This window comes from Trematomus bernacchii, unplaced genomic scaffold (assembly GCF_902827165.1).
Source record: "Trematomus bernacchii unplaced genomic scaffold, fTreBer1.1, whole genome shotgun sequence".
In the NCBI taxonomy this organism is placed as follows: Eukaryota; Metazoa; Chordata; class Actinopteri; order Perciformes; family Nototheniidae; genus Trematomus; species Trematomus bernacchii.
In genome coordinates, this window is record NW_022987739.1 from 19,899,145 (window position 1) to 19,914,398 (window position 15,254).

General features: G+C 39.9%; 1 protein-coding gene across 1 annotated transcript in view; it reads left to right on the plus strand.

Annotated features, from left to right (window-relative positions):
- Positions 1–2,360: 2,360 nt before the first annotated feature.
- LOC117495266 (BMP/retinoic acid-inducible neural-specific protein 3-like) overlaps positions 2,361–15,254 on the plus strand; it is a 51,226-nt gene continuing 38,332 nt past the window's right edge. Inside the window, exons 1-2 of the mRNA XM_034146422.1 lie at positions 2,361–2,404; positions 2,730–3,037. Coding sequence (XP_034002313.1) covers positions 2,784–3,037 — 254 coding nt within the window. The 5' untranslated portion in view covers positions 2,361–2,404; positions 2,730–2,783. The remainder of the gene's footprint in view (positions 2,405–2,729; positions 3,038–15,254) is intronic.

Consider the following 15,254-nt stretch of genomic DNA (forward strand, 5'->3'; position numbering starts at 1 on the left):
CTATTTAAGGACAATAACTAATGCATGATCATTTATGGGGTCCATTGCTGGATAGTACTCGCATTAAATTCCAAGTTGCATTTCTTTATGGTTTGCACATTTCCAGACCTCTGCTGAATGCGGTTGCCAAGGTTCCGCTTTTGAAATCTTTGGTTACTGGGCCTCAAAGAGCATAAGATGAATCCTTGTTATACTGCAGGTCACTGCTCAGCCACTGTGACCTACACATTTCTTGTACCATTCTGGAGCCATAATGAGCCCTTTGCTGGGACATTCACTTTAATCTTTTTTTTCTTGTGAAGTGCCGGTTTAAATCTGGTCTCTATTGAGATCTTTGTTTTGCATCATTTGGCAATCGATGATGTTGCCTTGAATGACACTCCTAAAACTAAATAAACAAGCACAGTTGCTTGCGAGCGCATCACATAGTGGAAACTCATCTCATCTCGCACACACAAATGCACACAAATTGATGAATGATTTATTTAAGCCGGTAAATATGAGCTGCAGGGACTTGTTTCCACTCTGCTCATTTGAGTTTTGGGGCTCTGAAACCTGAAAACAACATTCAAAAAATGGCCTAAAATGCAATGTCAATCCATGAAAGTAATGAGCCATGATGCATAATTATATTTTATTCACTATGTGTTTGCAGGCAAACTTATAATGGTCAGTTATATTGCAACCTAAAAAACTGAGAAAAATTCCTCATGCAAAAAACAACACTGTATATACCATAGAATGTCTCTTCCTATTAGGTAGTTGTCCTTCACAAGTCTGTACGGCTTCAAGGCAGGGTCAGAAGGAAAAGCCACCGAATCCCAAGACGTGATGATGAAACCGTGACAAATCAACTCATTCTTTCACCCAGAATGTGCAAGTCCCAATGCCACGGGATTTCAGTTTCTCTTTGAGTTTGGGACCCAGTGAATCTCGCGACTCAATGGTGTTCATTTCTCTAATCCAATCCCTGTATAAACCCCCGCTTTGAACGTCTGCAGGACAGCTGAAAGGCAGCACATATCCCTCCCTGCTCTCTGCCTCTCTGATCCACGCTGTGTCCGACTCAGGCGCGCGGATAGAGCGGGGATAGAGCAGATCTAATTAAGTTTGCTGATGGTAAAAGTGATGATTATTCTGCAGGAAGAAAAGGAGAAGGAGGAAGAGGGCAATGGAGATAACAAGAGTAACTGCAGGGGGCTGAAAACACCCTCTGCTTCCTCAAAATCGTCATCATCATCCTATTCAGCATCATCATCACCACGGCCATCATTAAAGTCATTATTCAGATGGCTCAAACTTTTGATTGAGACCAAATTAAATCCATTTGAACAATCTACAATTAGTAATTGACTCTACATCTGGCAGAGTCCTGGAATATTAATGCATTTAATCAAATTACACCTCTCCTGGTTCTTTGAACAACTTAACTTTCCATAATATATAGTGTCTTTTTATAATTAATTTTTATTTTTTTTAAATTAGAGAATAGATTTTGCATTTTTTCGCATCTATTTTCTTGAAATAAAAAAAAATAATACTGTAAATGACCTAAATTGATATTTGCTGCCTACATCCTGATCTCATACTCTTTCCGGTTTTCCTGTCTTTCAAGTATTTTAATCTCAACAGCAGGTAATTTCTTCACATCAGCCTTCTCTGACCATTGCCTCATCCAACCTGCCCCCCCCCCCCCCCCCCCCCCCTTCTTCTGAACATGAACACCTCCTACTCTCACTTCCTTCAGTTACGCCTCAGCCAACCGGGAGTGTGCTCGCTACTGGAATACATTAAAATGCGGGGGTATGGTACAGGGGGAGGGAGAGAGCGCCGCGATATCCATTCACACATTCAGTGCGCTGGGAGTCCAGGCACCGTCAGCAGCATCAGCGGGTTTCCGTGCTCCCTGCATGCGCCCTGTGCGCGACTCTCCACTAAGGAGCAACAATGAGTTAGAAGGCAGCACCCAGCGACGCTTCTCATGTGCGGTTGGTCATTTGGCCCCTGCACATTCACCGAATTCCAATACCTACTGCGCTGTTAAAATAATTAGTCCACTTGGAAGGTTTCACCTGCGCGCTCTGGAAGCCGAAGAGTCCGCTGCGACTCATTCCGTTGGATTGGACCTACAGAAACTACTGCGCATCGCGTCTCCGCTTGGAAATATGCCACTGTGAGAAAGAGGAGAAGAGTGCACTCTCGGGAGGTTGGATGTCATATTCTGTTTAGCTCAAGTTCGGCTGCTCATAAGTGTGAGTCTGTTTGCATTTCGGCGATAATCCTCACCTAAAAAAAGTCCTTTGCCAATGTCGTCGCGTTTTGGTGAGGAACCGAACCCAACTTCACGGTCCTATCAGGGGATTTTGAGGAGACTAACCAGGGACCACAACATTTACAGAAAAAGGTAACAAATCAGCATAATCTAACAACAAGGTCATTATTTTCCCTCTTCTGGAATATTTTCTACAATTTAAAATGTTAAGGTACAAGAGTTTAAAATTGCATTTGCTTTTAATTGTAGCCTAGACTAGACTACATTAAAATGTCCAACATTTAGAAATAGAGACCTTTTTAAATGATTTCTGACTCAGCCATGCTGAAGAAAATCATTCCTCTCAGTTCATCTTCATGCCACTCACGCCCAAAACGAAATTACAACCTTATTGTTCTCTGTCTCTGCCCTGCTTCAACTCCTCTCACTCTTCCTCTCCTTCCTCCCTTCCCAGCAGGACTCATCCAGAGTGCAGGGAGAATGACGAGTCACCGGGGCCGGGGGAAGCAGCATGAGTGGCCCGTGCATCTCCACTAGACTGACGGCCCTCATGTTTCTATGGAAGTGGTTAACACTAAGCCTGCTCCAGAGCTGGGTGACACTAGGGGCCGGGGCAGCGGACCATGCAGGGGCTGGCTTCGGGGGCTCAGGTGGGCGACTGGGCTGGCTCCTGTCAGACAAGGGACCCTTTCACCACTCCCAGGAGTTTGTTGATTTCACAGAGCGCTACCAGCAAGGATTCACCACCAAGTACAAGATATACAGGTGAGGAACTGTGATTAGAAGGGTCAGGGATGACTGACTTCAAAGCTGAGATGCTTTTTTGTGAAATGGACCAAAAGCCTTTTTTTGGTCTTACTTTGTGGGAAAAAAAGGGATTTCAGAAAAGTATAAGCAAGAAATCACATCGCTCTTTTCTGTAGAGTATAAAATATGCAGATTAAGTGGGTGGCACGCTGTGGGATGAAGCTTTGAGACGATTACTTAGTGGAGTTTTGCATACAAAGCTCTGCATGTAGCCTACTCTGAACAGATGCAAGCATCTCTGGGTGCGACTGCTTCCTTTTTTTGTGGGCAGCAGAGACATATGCTTTGAGTACGATACAAAACCTCCGAATGCTGCATATCAGTTGAAACTCAAGCGGAGATACCGCAGGAGGGTTTGGGCAAAGCAGCGGGACGTAACAGATATCTGACTGAGCCAGTTGATGTGTGACAGTGGGAAGAAAGGTTGGCTTCAGAAGTGTGTGATGTGAAGTATAGTGGGTGTGTGCTTAGGAGCTGAAGGGGGATTGTTTGAAAGCTCCATACCAAGACATTTTTCTTCAGTTTTTCTATTTAGATAGAAATTACAGGATTACGGGACAGCATTTCAAGATGCAAACTCCCACCTATACATTCACAGACTATATGATAAGTTAGCAACTTGGATGTCATGTAGATATAAAAAAGAACATCTATGCTGTTTCAAATATACCTCAAAAGAAATAATGTTTATTGCAATTCCATCAAAGTTCACAAACCACAGTTTAACAGCTGTAAACATTAACTGTACCCAGCAGGCTTTTCGCAATTGTAAATATGTGTCTGTGTGTATGCGAGCGTGGGTGTGTGTTTGTGCGGGTATATTCCACTGTTTTTTTTTTGTCTTTTCTTTAGCATTTAATCTTAACACTGAAATTCAGACTGATGAAATCATTTCTGCCTTTGGCTAAGTGTCTGATTAAGGCAGCATGACCCACACAAAGGATATTACTGTTGGGACAACATTCTGTGTGTCTGTGTGTGTGTGTGTGTGTGCGTGTGTGTGTGTGTGTGTGTGTGTGTGTGTGTGTGTGTGATATATTTTGTTTTATTTTCACTCCAGTCTCTCATGGTCCTCCAGAGGTTGAGAAATGTCTCTTAACTAGTGAAAAACTTTTTTTTCTTACGTAGAGCAGCCCAAAAGGATATTGTTTTTCTAATTTAATGAAAAAGTAAAACTGTTTTCAGACAACAACAACATCTAAGTGTGTGTGATAGGGCGTGCATACTTGAGTGTCTATATATGTGGCTGTTTGTTGTGCCAGGTAAGTGTTGTGATACCCGTTGATGATAGCGATGCTTGGGGAGCGTCAGCAGCCGTGAAGTGGAGGGGCCGATGCCAGCTGAACAGAAGTTTGAGTGACACTGGCATTTAGCAGCTGACAGGAGTGACAATACCAGGCAAAGATAGAGAATGTAGCGCTGTTGGCTCCCTCGCATCCATCACTTGCTCCCTTGCTGCCTCTCTGCTGGTCCTTCTACCTTCTTTTCTCGCCTTAGGTGTGTTTGACTTCCTGTCTCCACCCTTGGCATGCAAATCTAACAGATATTTGCATTCACAGTTTCACTCACACCGATTTGTTCTGACTACTTTCCAAACTATACATTTATTTAAGCAGTCTGTAACCTACAGTACTGACCTCTATGAGCCAATCAGAAATGCAATCTTGACAAGTGTGTAACCCTCCTTTCCCCTTGAGCTACAGTGGCCTTTTCGGTTTCCTCTTAAGAGAACTAGGCTGACCAATTAGAACAAGAACCCAATAGTAACTCAAGTGAGGAGGAATAATATCACCATTTCAAAAAGTGGAACAATGTTCCTGCACCATCATTTTGCTTCCCTTGCCTTGAAAAACAAGTCCTTTCAAGCTTTAAATATCGTGCAACCGAAGCACTATCATCAATCGCTGAGATGTCAAGGCTGCCAGTTATCTGAGAACTGAACAGATCAGAAGTGCCTCCGAAATGCAACGGGCTGCACAGTTTTGTATTTCTTTTGCTCCCAAAAAGCCAGAAGAATCTAGGCAAAGTAATCTCTGGGTCATTCGTATTGATCAACAACAGGGGTTTGCTTCTTGCCGACACATTACGTTTCCTTTATGGGTCAGTAAAAGCTTTCTTATTGGCTCTTGAAACGTCACTTCTACTTGTTGTAATTTGAAATCTGAAACCCAAACTGGTCTCTTATAGAACTGAGGAGCAGTTTCACCATTTTCTTTTCCTCAATGCAGCTGTAGAAAAGGCTCCTATTATACGTTCATGTATGCAAGCACATACTGAGATGGAAACATTTAATAGATTATTCATTCTGATTAACAACTGGGTTAAAAGAGGTTTAAACAAAATGATTAAAATCCAACCCCTGCCGCTGCTTTTATCTCCATGTCTATTTATCTTTATTTTCTCTCTTTTCCCCTGCCTCCCTTTTGCCATCCCCCACCCTCACTCCCTCCCTTGTCGAATGATCTCAAACCAATTGCTCTCCCTCGCTCATAAATATTCTCCAGAGCTCAGTTGGCCTTTCCAGTCAGGGGGCAGGGGAGAGGGAGTTGGGGATGAGAGGGAGGACCGGAGGAGTTTTAGTACAGAGGAAGGGGACATGAGAGGAACCAGAGCTTTACCCCCCCCTGCTGGCCAGCCATTGCACCAGTACAGCTTGTAGCCATTTATAATTCTAATTAAAACATGACATTTAACACTAGAACCGCCAACGGGTACATTTTACCCGCAGCTGTTTTTTGATTGTATGTCACTTTTTTTCAATAAAATATTCAAGTCTCCCAGTCCGTGACTTTTCCTGAAAGTGTGTTATGTAGCACCCTCTGTTGTTAAAAATGGTCAATATGAAGTCAGATTGAAAAAATGGCCCCAGAAATTACCATTTATACCCATTAGCGCCAGCGGGTAATATTTACCTTATAGAAAATGCAGTGATTTTCGCGCTATTGATCTTGCGCGAAAACACATGACGTGTTGCAACAGGCTTTGCTATAGCAAAGCCTGTTGTTTACTGTGGTTCCATATATATAGATAGACAGATAGATAGATATAGATAGAGAGAGAGAGATAGAGAGATAGATAGTTATAGATAGATCGATAGATAGTTATAGATAGATAGAGAGAGAGATAGAGAGACACTTTGCACATAACTCACGGTAGCGATCTTTTATACTTCATGCAATCTGCATCAAGTATAACAATATGAAAAGCTGAGAGTCCACAGATTCCATTGGTATAAGTTTCATCACTGTGCGATCAAAACTCACTCTTAACCCTGTGTTCTAGTATGATAAATAAAAGAACATTGTACCTTGAAAATCAATGCATATTAATATCGGGTACATTTTACCCGTTGGCGGTTTGAGGTATACAGCGACCCCTGGCGGTTCTAGTGTTAAATTGAGTATTGTTCAGAGTAGAAGTTAAAGTGTTATTTTACACTAACAACCTTTTATCTTCTGTAAGGTCTGCTTTAAAAGGAAAGATGTAACCCTCCTGTTATCCTTGGGGTCAATTTGACCCCATTCAATGTTTAGCGTATGTAAAAAAATGGTTCACATTTTCTTGCTTAGTATTTCATGACTTTTCCTAATTTAGTGAGGACTAATGGGTAAACATCAAATGAACATGAAGATCGTTTTTAAATGTCCTGTACGTACTTTGTACGCATCGGTGTTCCTTGGGATCAATTTGACCCCAGGCTGTTTTAGTAGTATAAAACATATAAAAATGTCAACATATTTGTGTTGATTGTGTAGGATGATATTGAGGTGACTATTACATGCAAATGTATCATTGTAAAACAAAACTACCCTCTGCTTTAGTTGTTGGTCCTTTAACAACATCAAAAAGATCTTACTTTAACATTTTATTTCAATCAGAGAGATTTTATGGTGATTTATATATGTTTCGATCGTCACATAATAGGAATTCTGGATGTATAAAGGGGTCTGTGGGGGGGAAGGTTGGGGTAATGTTTTATTTAAATGGTTATTTAGGTAGTCAACTAAGATACCTAAAGCACCAGAGACATACATGTTGGTTAACATTTGGAATATGATCATTGTCTTGAGTTTTAAACTACTAACTAGAGGATAAAGGGTGTAAAGGAAATCTGAGGATAACAGGAGGGTTAAAAGCTTAAAGAGTTACAGCTTTCTGTCATAGCATCATTTATAGCATAAAAAAATCTTTAGAGACTGGAAAGGAGATGAGAACAACGAATTAATAGATTTATCGGCTTCAAAGGCAGTGGAAAAACAGGAACAGGAGGCACTTAGCATTATTACTTTAGCTGTAATCGCAGGAAAAAGCATGTGAAAATGGCCGTTTTAAAACACATTTGTTCATTTATGTTATTCTTTGTATTCTTCTAGTGGGGCTGGCAAATCTCTTAAAAGCTTTGTGGCTTTAATTTTATAATGAATGTTGTCTGCTGTGTTCACTCACCCAACAGATACACCTGGGTATATTTGAAAAATACACAATTAAAGCAATTAGCGGAATTTCTTCATTGACTGCTGTGCTTTTTCACAATGAAAGCATGACTTCCAACATATTCGTGCAGTTTGGGCAGAGGTGGAAATGGGTGTGTAATGAACAAAAGCATATTTGATTTTATAATATAGCAGCATGTGCTGATGGAAAATCATTCCTGTGAATGTGAGAAGCCCTGGCTGCATGGTTTCTATAGTAGTCGAGCCATATCCATAGACAGTAGCATATTAGTCAAAATGTCAGCTCCTCCTTTCTTCTTCTTCATGGGCCATAACTTTGATATCACGCCTCATCTCCCGTGTTTTCTCCTATCTTTTCTCCTGTCAACCCACTGGCTATTACATTGACTTTATGTGAAGTAAGGAGACGTTCCAATGTAATTATGGAGGGATTAGTGTTTCATTATATGCACACATGTTTGTAGAGAAAATAGAATGCAAAAACGTTTGTAGAAAGAACGCATTGCCATGGTATAATGTAACAGTGTGTGTGCTGCAGTGTTTAATCATGTCATTAAGATTCGGAGGGAGTGTTGTGCTTTATGTGCTTCATATGTATGGTTTGCTTTTCTTTTGTTTTAAATGCTTTAAAACGAGAAAACACATTTTAAATAGATTATAAAATTGGATGGAATACATGGTTGTACAACTGCATGGCGTGTAGGCAGCAATAACGAGAATTGAAAAGGGAGAATTAAAGAATATTATATCACTATGTGCAGGGATGAAACACAAATTGTAGTAAATAATAAAGTAGGTGCACAGGGAAGTATGCCCTATTAAGACAGATATACAGCTCAGAGCCTTTTCAATTCTTATAACATTTGTCAATTTAGTATAAATGTATAATATCATAAGGACATATTTTGTCACATTTGCATATACTGTTAAATCGCAGAATGCAGTTTAAAGGTACGCTCATTAGTGATTAACAGTCGGTGGTAAAGCTAGATAGATGAATAGCTCAAAAGGCAAGAGGAAAAGCATTTATTTTTATTTGTAAAATACAGATAAAATGTGCCTTTTGTTTCAGTTTATGCAGACCTTAAGTGTCCATGACAATAGCTGTTGTCCCCGCATGCAGGGCTATTGCTGGAATTGCATCACAAAACCTCCTATCAAAAAGGTCAGGTATGGTCAGCAAGACTTTTACGTGCTGAGAGTTATAATCCCTACTTTTATGAAAGATAACATTGTTATCTTTATAGCACCCCCATTATATTTTCCTTACCGTGACCAAGTTGTGCTCCAAAGCAAGGTGAACTTCCTTAACAAGGCACATTTTATTTTAAAACATTTTTTAATGGTTTTGGAGAGCCCCGACATACAGTTAGGACTCCAGATCCACAAAACACTCCAGAAGGCAATGATAAAACTATTGAGGTGTTCAGTTTGGAGATTGTGTTGGGGCGATTCCCAATAATTTCGACGTACATCTGTCCCTCTGACATTGGAGGGGTCAACTTCCGATAGTAAACAAAGACAATTTGTATTGAGGGATGCAAACCCTACAAAAGTGCCTTTTTAAATTGCTTGTTAATAGTGTAAAAATACATTTAAAGTTATTGCTATTTAAACATATAAGTCAGATGCACAGATATGTGGCAGTATAACAATGCAGCACTTCTTCCAAGACTGTGTTCCTTGTCTAAAAAAACACAAACATAGATTATTCCAAGCAATTCGAGGATAATGAGATAAAATAAATTCAACTCTTCTTTTATATGCATCAATAAGACTTTCCTGCATTGGTATAATTACAATAGACAATTAGCCAGTAGACGTTAGTTCATTTCACACTTCATTTATTGTTGGTGCTATGTTCCTTTAAATGCAGAACACATTGCAGCTCTTCCCCTGTGCCCCTCCACTTTCCTGGCATACGTAACCAAATCAAATATGACCTTGTTGCACACAATGTAGAATGCAAATGCAGGTGGATGATGATGATCCTCATTGCAATATTCTTGTTTGTTCATGATCGATATATGAGTGCCTGGAAATGATTATGGCAAAGATTTTTTGTAAACACATGATGGAACAGAGCCAGAGAGAGCAGAACTGTATAATGAGTTCTCATCGAACTGCAGTTGTCTCTCATGCATGCCTTGTTCAATGACATTGTTGTGTTAGAGACAAGTTTAACGTCCTCAACTCGGAGGTTGAATATGCCTCCAGGACAGAAGCTGAGCACTCTTCTTCGTTTGATCACCAGCAGCGATGGCAGTGACTAGGGCTTCACCCAGCGCAGAGCTTATGGCTTCTGACAAGTGTGTGATGGGGGAGTTATCGGGGCCAGAGGTCCATGGAAATGGCTTTTATGAAAGAGTGACTGCATGAATATTTGAGCCATGATCATTGGGGTAGGAATTGCATACCCGTTTTAGTAGTTGCAAGTTATTTTGTCCCCTAAAGGTCTCACTATATCATCAAAACAAGTCTTGGATATTCAATTACCATTATTTAAACTGGTGTCTTGAGTGGTCAATAGAAGGATATATTCTCAGTGCAAGTAAGACCAATAATTCTAACTCCCAGTGCACTACATTTTGGCAGTCAGCATCGTAATACTGACACATTAGGCACCATTAAGCGTCAATGACGTATGCAATGTATCGAAGTCTAAAGAGAACTGGATACAGCATTGAGGCGGGACCCCGGTTATCCCTATGAAAGTTGCTCAGTGGCGCATGAAGCAAAAAAGGGCCTGACTCTCTAGTACAAAAGTACCCGTATAAAGGTGCAACTTGCATTTTGCAGACATTGCCGTCTCTTATAGAATAGAATCGGAGCATGAAACCTTCTTTATTGGTCACACAAGTTCATGCACACAGCACACACAGTGAAATGTAGTCTCTGCTTTTTACCCATCATAGTACTTGGAGCAGTGGGCAGCTATTGTACAGCGCCCGGGGAAAAGATCTGGAGTATCTGGTATCAGCTGAGTAAAAAAAGTATTTTTGGCTCCAATGACGCCATTGGACTGACATGGAAGATTGAGCACCACCGTTTGACCACTATGAAAATCTGAGCAACAGACATGGTGTTAACGCAAAAATGGTTAAAAAAAACCCGGATCCACAAATGATTTGCAAGAGAAAACAAAAGGGAAGGTTTAAGGTATTATTCCTACTGTTGTTAAAGTCCATTACCTATCCAATGGAATTTTTTTATTCACTGCACCTTTATACCATATTATCACCACATGCAGCATACACAGATTAGAAAAAATAATCGTATTAGCCGTTGATTTGTTGTAACATTAAAGACCTATGTGAGAGAAAAAATGCCGCTTTTGCAAGTGTGTGTGTTTACGCATTATGTGCAGTTACAGTAATTATAATTCTAAAGAGCCCATACCAGGCATGGCATTGACAGAAAGCATCTGTGTCACGAGGAGCTCTGGATTTAGCGTAGCTGGTGGCTCTTTTGTTCTGTGTGTGTGTGTGTGTGTGTGTGTGTGTGTGTGTGTGTGTGTGTGTGTGTGTGTGTGTGTGTGTGTGTGTGTGTGTGTGTGTGTGTGTGTGTGTGTGTGTGTGTGTGTGTGTGTGTGTGTGTGTGTGTGTGTGTGTGTGTGTGTGTGTGTGTGTGTGTGTGTGTGTGTGTGTGTGTGTGTGTGTGTGTGTGTGTGTGTGTGATGAGGTTGAGTGTGTGCACAGCGTGTATTAACAGTATGTGCATGCCTCATTATGTACACAATGTGATTCCAGGCATTCCTTGTTCTCTGTGTAAAGAGGAGTCTCTTGTCAACATGGTTATGACAAATAGCAGTACAAAAGGGATCAGCAGTCTTCATGTCATCAAACCCTCCTGCAAATCATCCACTCTCTCTCTCTCTCTCTCCACAACATGCCCTTGCTTTCTATTATCAGAAGTGTTGTGATATTCATTGGAGCTACAAATCAATAAAGCAATTGCTTTTTTTAACAAAACCCACCCTTTTAGTTTTATTTTCCAACACTGCGCAGTGCTTCAGCGTAATACAAAATTGGCTTAAGTTTGAAAGGCCTCAGTGGGCGAAAATACAATTCAATGGTAAGATTGTTGTCTTTTCTTTTCTTCCAAGAAAAATGTAGATGAATTGAAATATGTACTGCAGCTTTTCCAGCGGTTGGAGCTAAACGGAGCTGTCTCGTGTGAACAGACACTTTCCGGTGTCTATTGCGCGTGGACGGAAGCCTTTTTTGCGTTTGCGTTTGCGTATGCGTTTTACCGTATGCATCCCCGTGGGGCCGGGGCCTTAATAGTGAACAAAATCTGATTCTGCGTACCACTGTGTAAAACAATCTACTCATACTGTATTATTGGATGTTTCAAATAATTTTGTAGCCAATCAGTTAATTAATGAGCCACTGATGGTAAAGCATGAATGAAGCAGCTGATGCTGATCATCTAATTAAAGCTTGACTTCAATGCTTTGCCTAAACTTCTGTGACAGTTAACTTCATAATTTGTAAAACACAGATTGTTTGTGTTAATTTCATTACTTCTATAGTTATCCCATGAAAAAACGTGTAACCTCAAAGATGATTGTTTATATTTATCCCAATAAAGTATGCTCCAATTATGTTTTCCTGACAAGCTTGTGTCTGTGCGTCAATGAGTGTGCCCAGTCATGTCGTTTGAAAAGGAGGTTTTTGGCGTACTACTTCCACTTTTGCTTCTCAGATACATTTCGATGTTTTTCTATCTTCTTCACTCAACCCAGTCCTTTAAAGAAATACTTGTCCTTCTTTTTTTTCCATGGAGTAAGCTGAGAAGATCGATAGTATTTCACATCTGTATTCTAGATCCAGCCATTAAGTAATAAGCTCAATTTAGCATAATGCTTGTAGGCAGGGACTCGCTATAGCATGGATCTTTCCAAAGTTGCAAATAAATCATTATAGCGGTACCTCTGTAGCTCACTAATTAATGCATTATTTTATAAAGACAAGCTTTGGTTTCATCGTGAGTTATGCACCTGACTATTTCTTGGCTGGAGCAGTGCATTTCTGGCTCTTGTTGTCATTGTAAGTGTTGACAGGCAAGCATGGCGTTTCCTGATTTTTTTTTTAAACATTTCAGTTGCCTCTTTAGTCCACCTATGAATATTATTTCATTACAATCACTTGAAAGTCTAATGTTTATGTATGACGCTAAAGACACAAAAGTCTGTACATGCATTGCAGTGTCTTCATAGAGTTTATTTGACAGCTATTCTATAAAGTACTTCTATAAAGAAAATCTACTTCAGTCCCTCAGCATATTTATATTTGCTTTGAAAACCATTTAACATCCCCCAATGCACTCTATCCTTATCCTCAACAGGAGCTTTCAAATGTCCGTGGCAATGGTCACAGTCTTCCGTGGTAATCAAGCCATTGAAATGCATACTTGAACCCTACGTCGCATCAAAGGCAAGAAAAAGTGAAATCAGCAGGGAACAGTAAGGGTTCTTGTTTATAGGACCTCTCAGCAGGTTTAATAGGATTTTCACAGATTAATGGTCTGATGTTTGTTTGATGTTGTTAGAAGAACCGTTGGAGTCAATTTCGTGTAGCCTTCACAAACCAGCGGCTAATAAGGACATCATTACACTCTCTTCTCTCGTGTTGATCTGGCTTTCGTTGCGTTTCTTTCCCTGCTGGGTGGATTACAAAATGACAAGAGTCTTCATCTTTTCTCCACTCATCTTACTTTCATTCTGATTTGATTCTCCACTTGTGATCATCATAAGCTCAATTAACAAAATTGCCTCTGAAGGCACCTTTCATGAAAATATCCAACATGCAACTGGCATGCATAGAATTTCTTTTGATGTTGCACCAATGAAAAGCCTCCTTATTTGTCATTTCTAATTTCTATAATCCTGTATATATCTTGCTGGTGCATGCATATTGAGAAGGATCAATGTCACATCAGATTGAACCAAGAGTAGGGAAAAAACGAACTGCGAAAAATAATAAGAACATTGAATCCAGCATAGCAGTTGCAGTTTGCTTGCAAGGTCTTCCACATTTTTTTATTTGGTTTATCATCCTGAATGAAGCATGAAGGACCCATTTTGTGCAATTCTCTTTGGGGAGGTCCTTGAAATAACATTGAGTCTTGAATCAACCAACTGTTTTGCACAACCGGTTATTTTGGTATCTGGGGTAACGCAGCTACAAACACACACACACACACACACACACACACACACACACACACACACACACACACACACACACACACACACACACACACACACACACACACACACACACACACACACACACACACACACACACACACACACACACACACACACACACACACACACACACTCTCATGTTCTGAGGCCTTTTTATGATGAGAACATTTGTGTCTATAAAGGTACAGTAAATGAGGTGTGATTTTTGTCTTTCTTTTCACAGTGATTTTTAGAACCTCTCAAAGAAAAAGGCAATTTTTGATGCTTTTTTATTTGTATTTACTTGAACTGATTGAAGTGTTCCCGGAGCTTTGATTACATCTGAAATAACTCCAACTGCAAATCCATTGCAAACCAGTTTTGTAGCAGCCCATGTAGATGTTCTGGTTCAACCTTCTCTTCTAGAAAGTACGTTATTCCATTGAGAGACGCAAAATATTCATTCTTAACATTTCAGATCTTTGACATTGCATGTATTGTTTGGGCTTTCAGAGCTTTTTCTAAAATGTAAGGAAACTGTGGTTGAATATTGATAAAAGTCCACCATGACATACAACAGCAACTGGATACATAGTTTCTTCAGCATGCAACCAAAACCCTAAATAGCTTGTGTTGCCTATACTCAATGTACTTAATGTATGTGGGACTCAAGATGATGTCACACAGTTTTGTGTGTTACATTTTTACGATTTGTAAAATCAATTTAAACTTCTTCACTGAGGAAAATGATCAGCGACCTGTCATAAACTAAATGGTAAAATCCAAATCTAAAGTACATATAAAACATAATTCCTAGGAGACTGGGTTGTCTGTTTCTGCATGTAAAAATATGCTTGAGTGCAAAGAAAGACCAAGCACAGATTTAAAAAGGCTAAAGGCCCAATTCTGAGTGAAGTCAGTGTGAAATTAGTATTTTCTGAGTCAGTCGGGTAATTTAATTAACTCCCACCCCTCTAAACCACTGATATGGCTCAAGTAAATGTGCATTAATAAAATATGAAAACAAAAAAGAAAAGATAGGCCTTTTTTGCCATCCACAGTTTCGCCAGAATGTAAATATTGTGCATTTGCTTTGTTGATCACACTTCAAACTCAGAGTTTTTGATATGTAGAGCACTGATCTGGACCTAACTGCTGTACAGTCATTATACTGAGTGAAACAGCGAGGACATGACAGATGGAAGAAAACTGTATTCAGAGGTAATCAGCTCGCAGTCAGAAACATAATATCCCGAACACCTGCGAAGACAACTCTGCATATTTTTGCATTCTCATTTTATTAGTTAAAATGAGAATGCATTGGAGCTCGACACATTAACATTAGCATGATTGAGACAGCAGCAACAGAAGAATCATAGAGCTCATTCATGCTAGACTAATTAACAGCCGAGGAGGGATTTTAACCTTAAATGATATATTCTTTTTACATACAAAACTAATCTACTCTCTGTATGGTAACATTTGCACAAATGCTTATCGGAGAGGATCAATTGGACAGTTTATACGT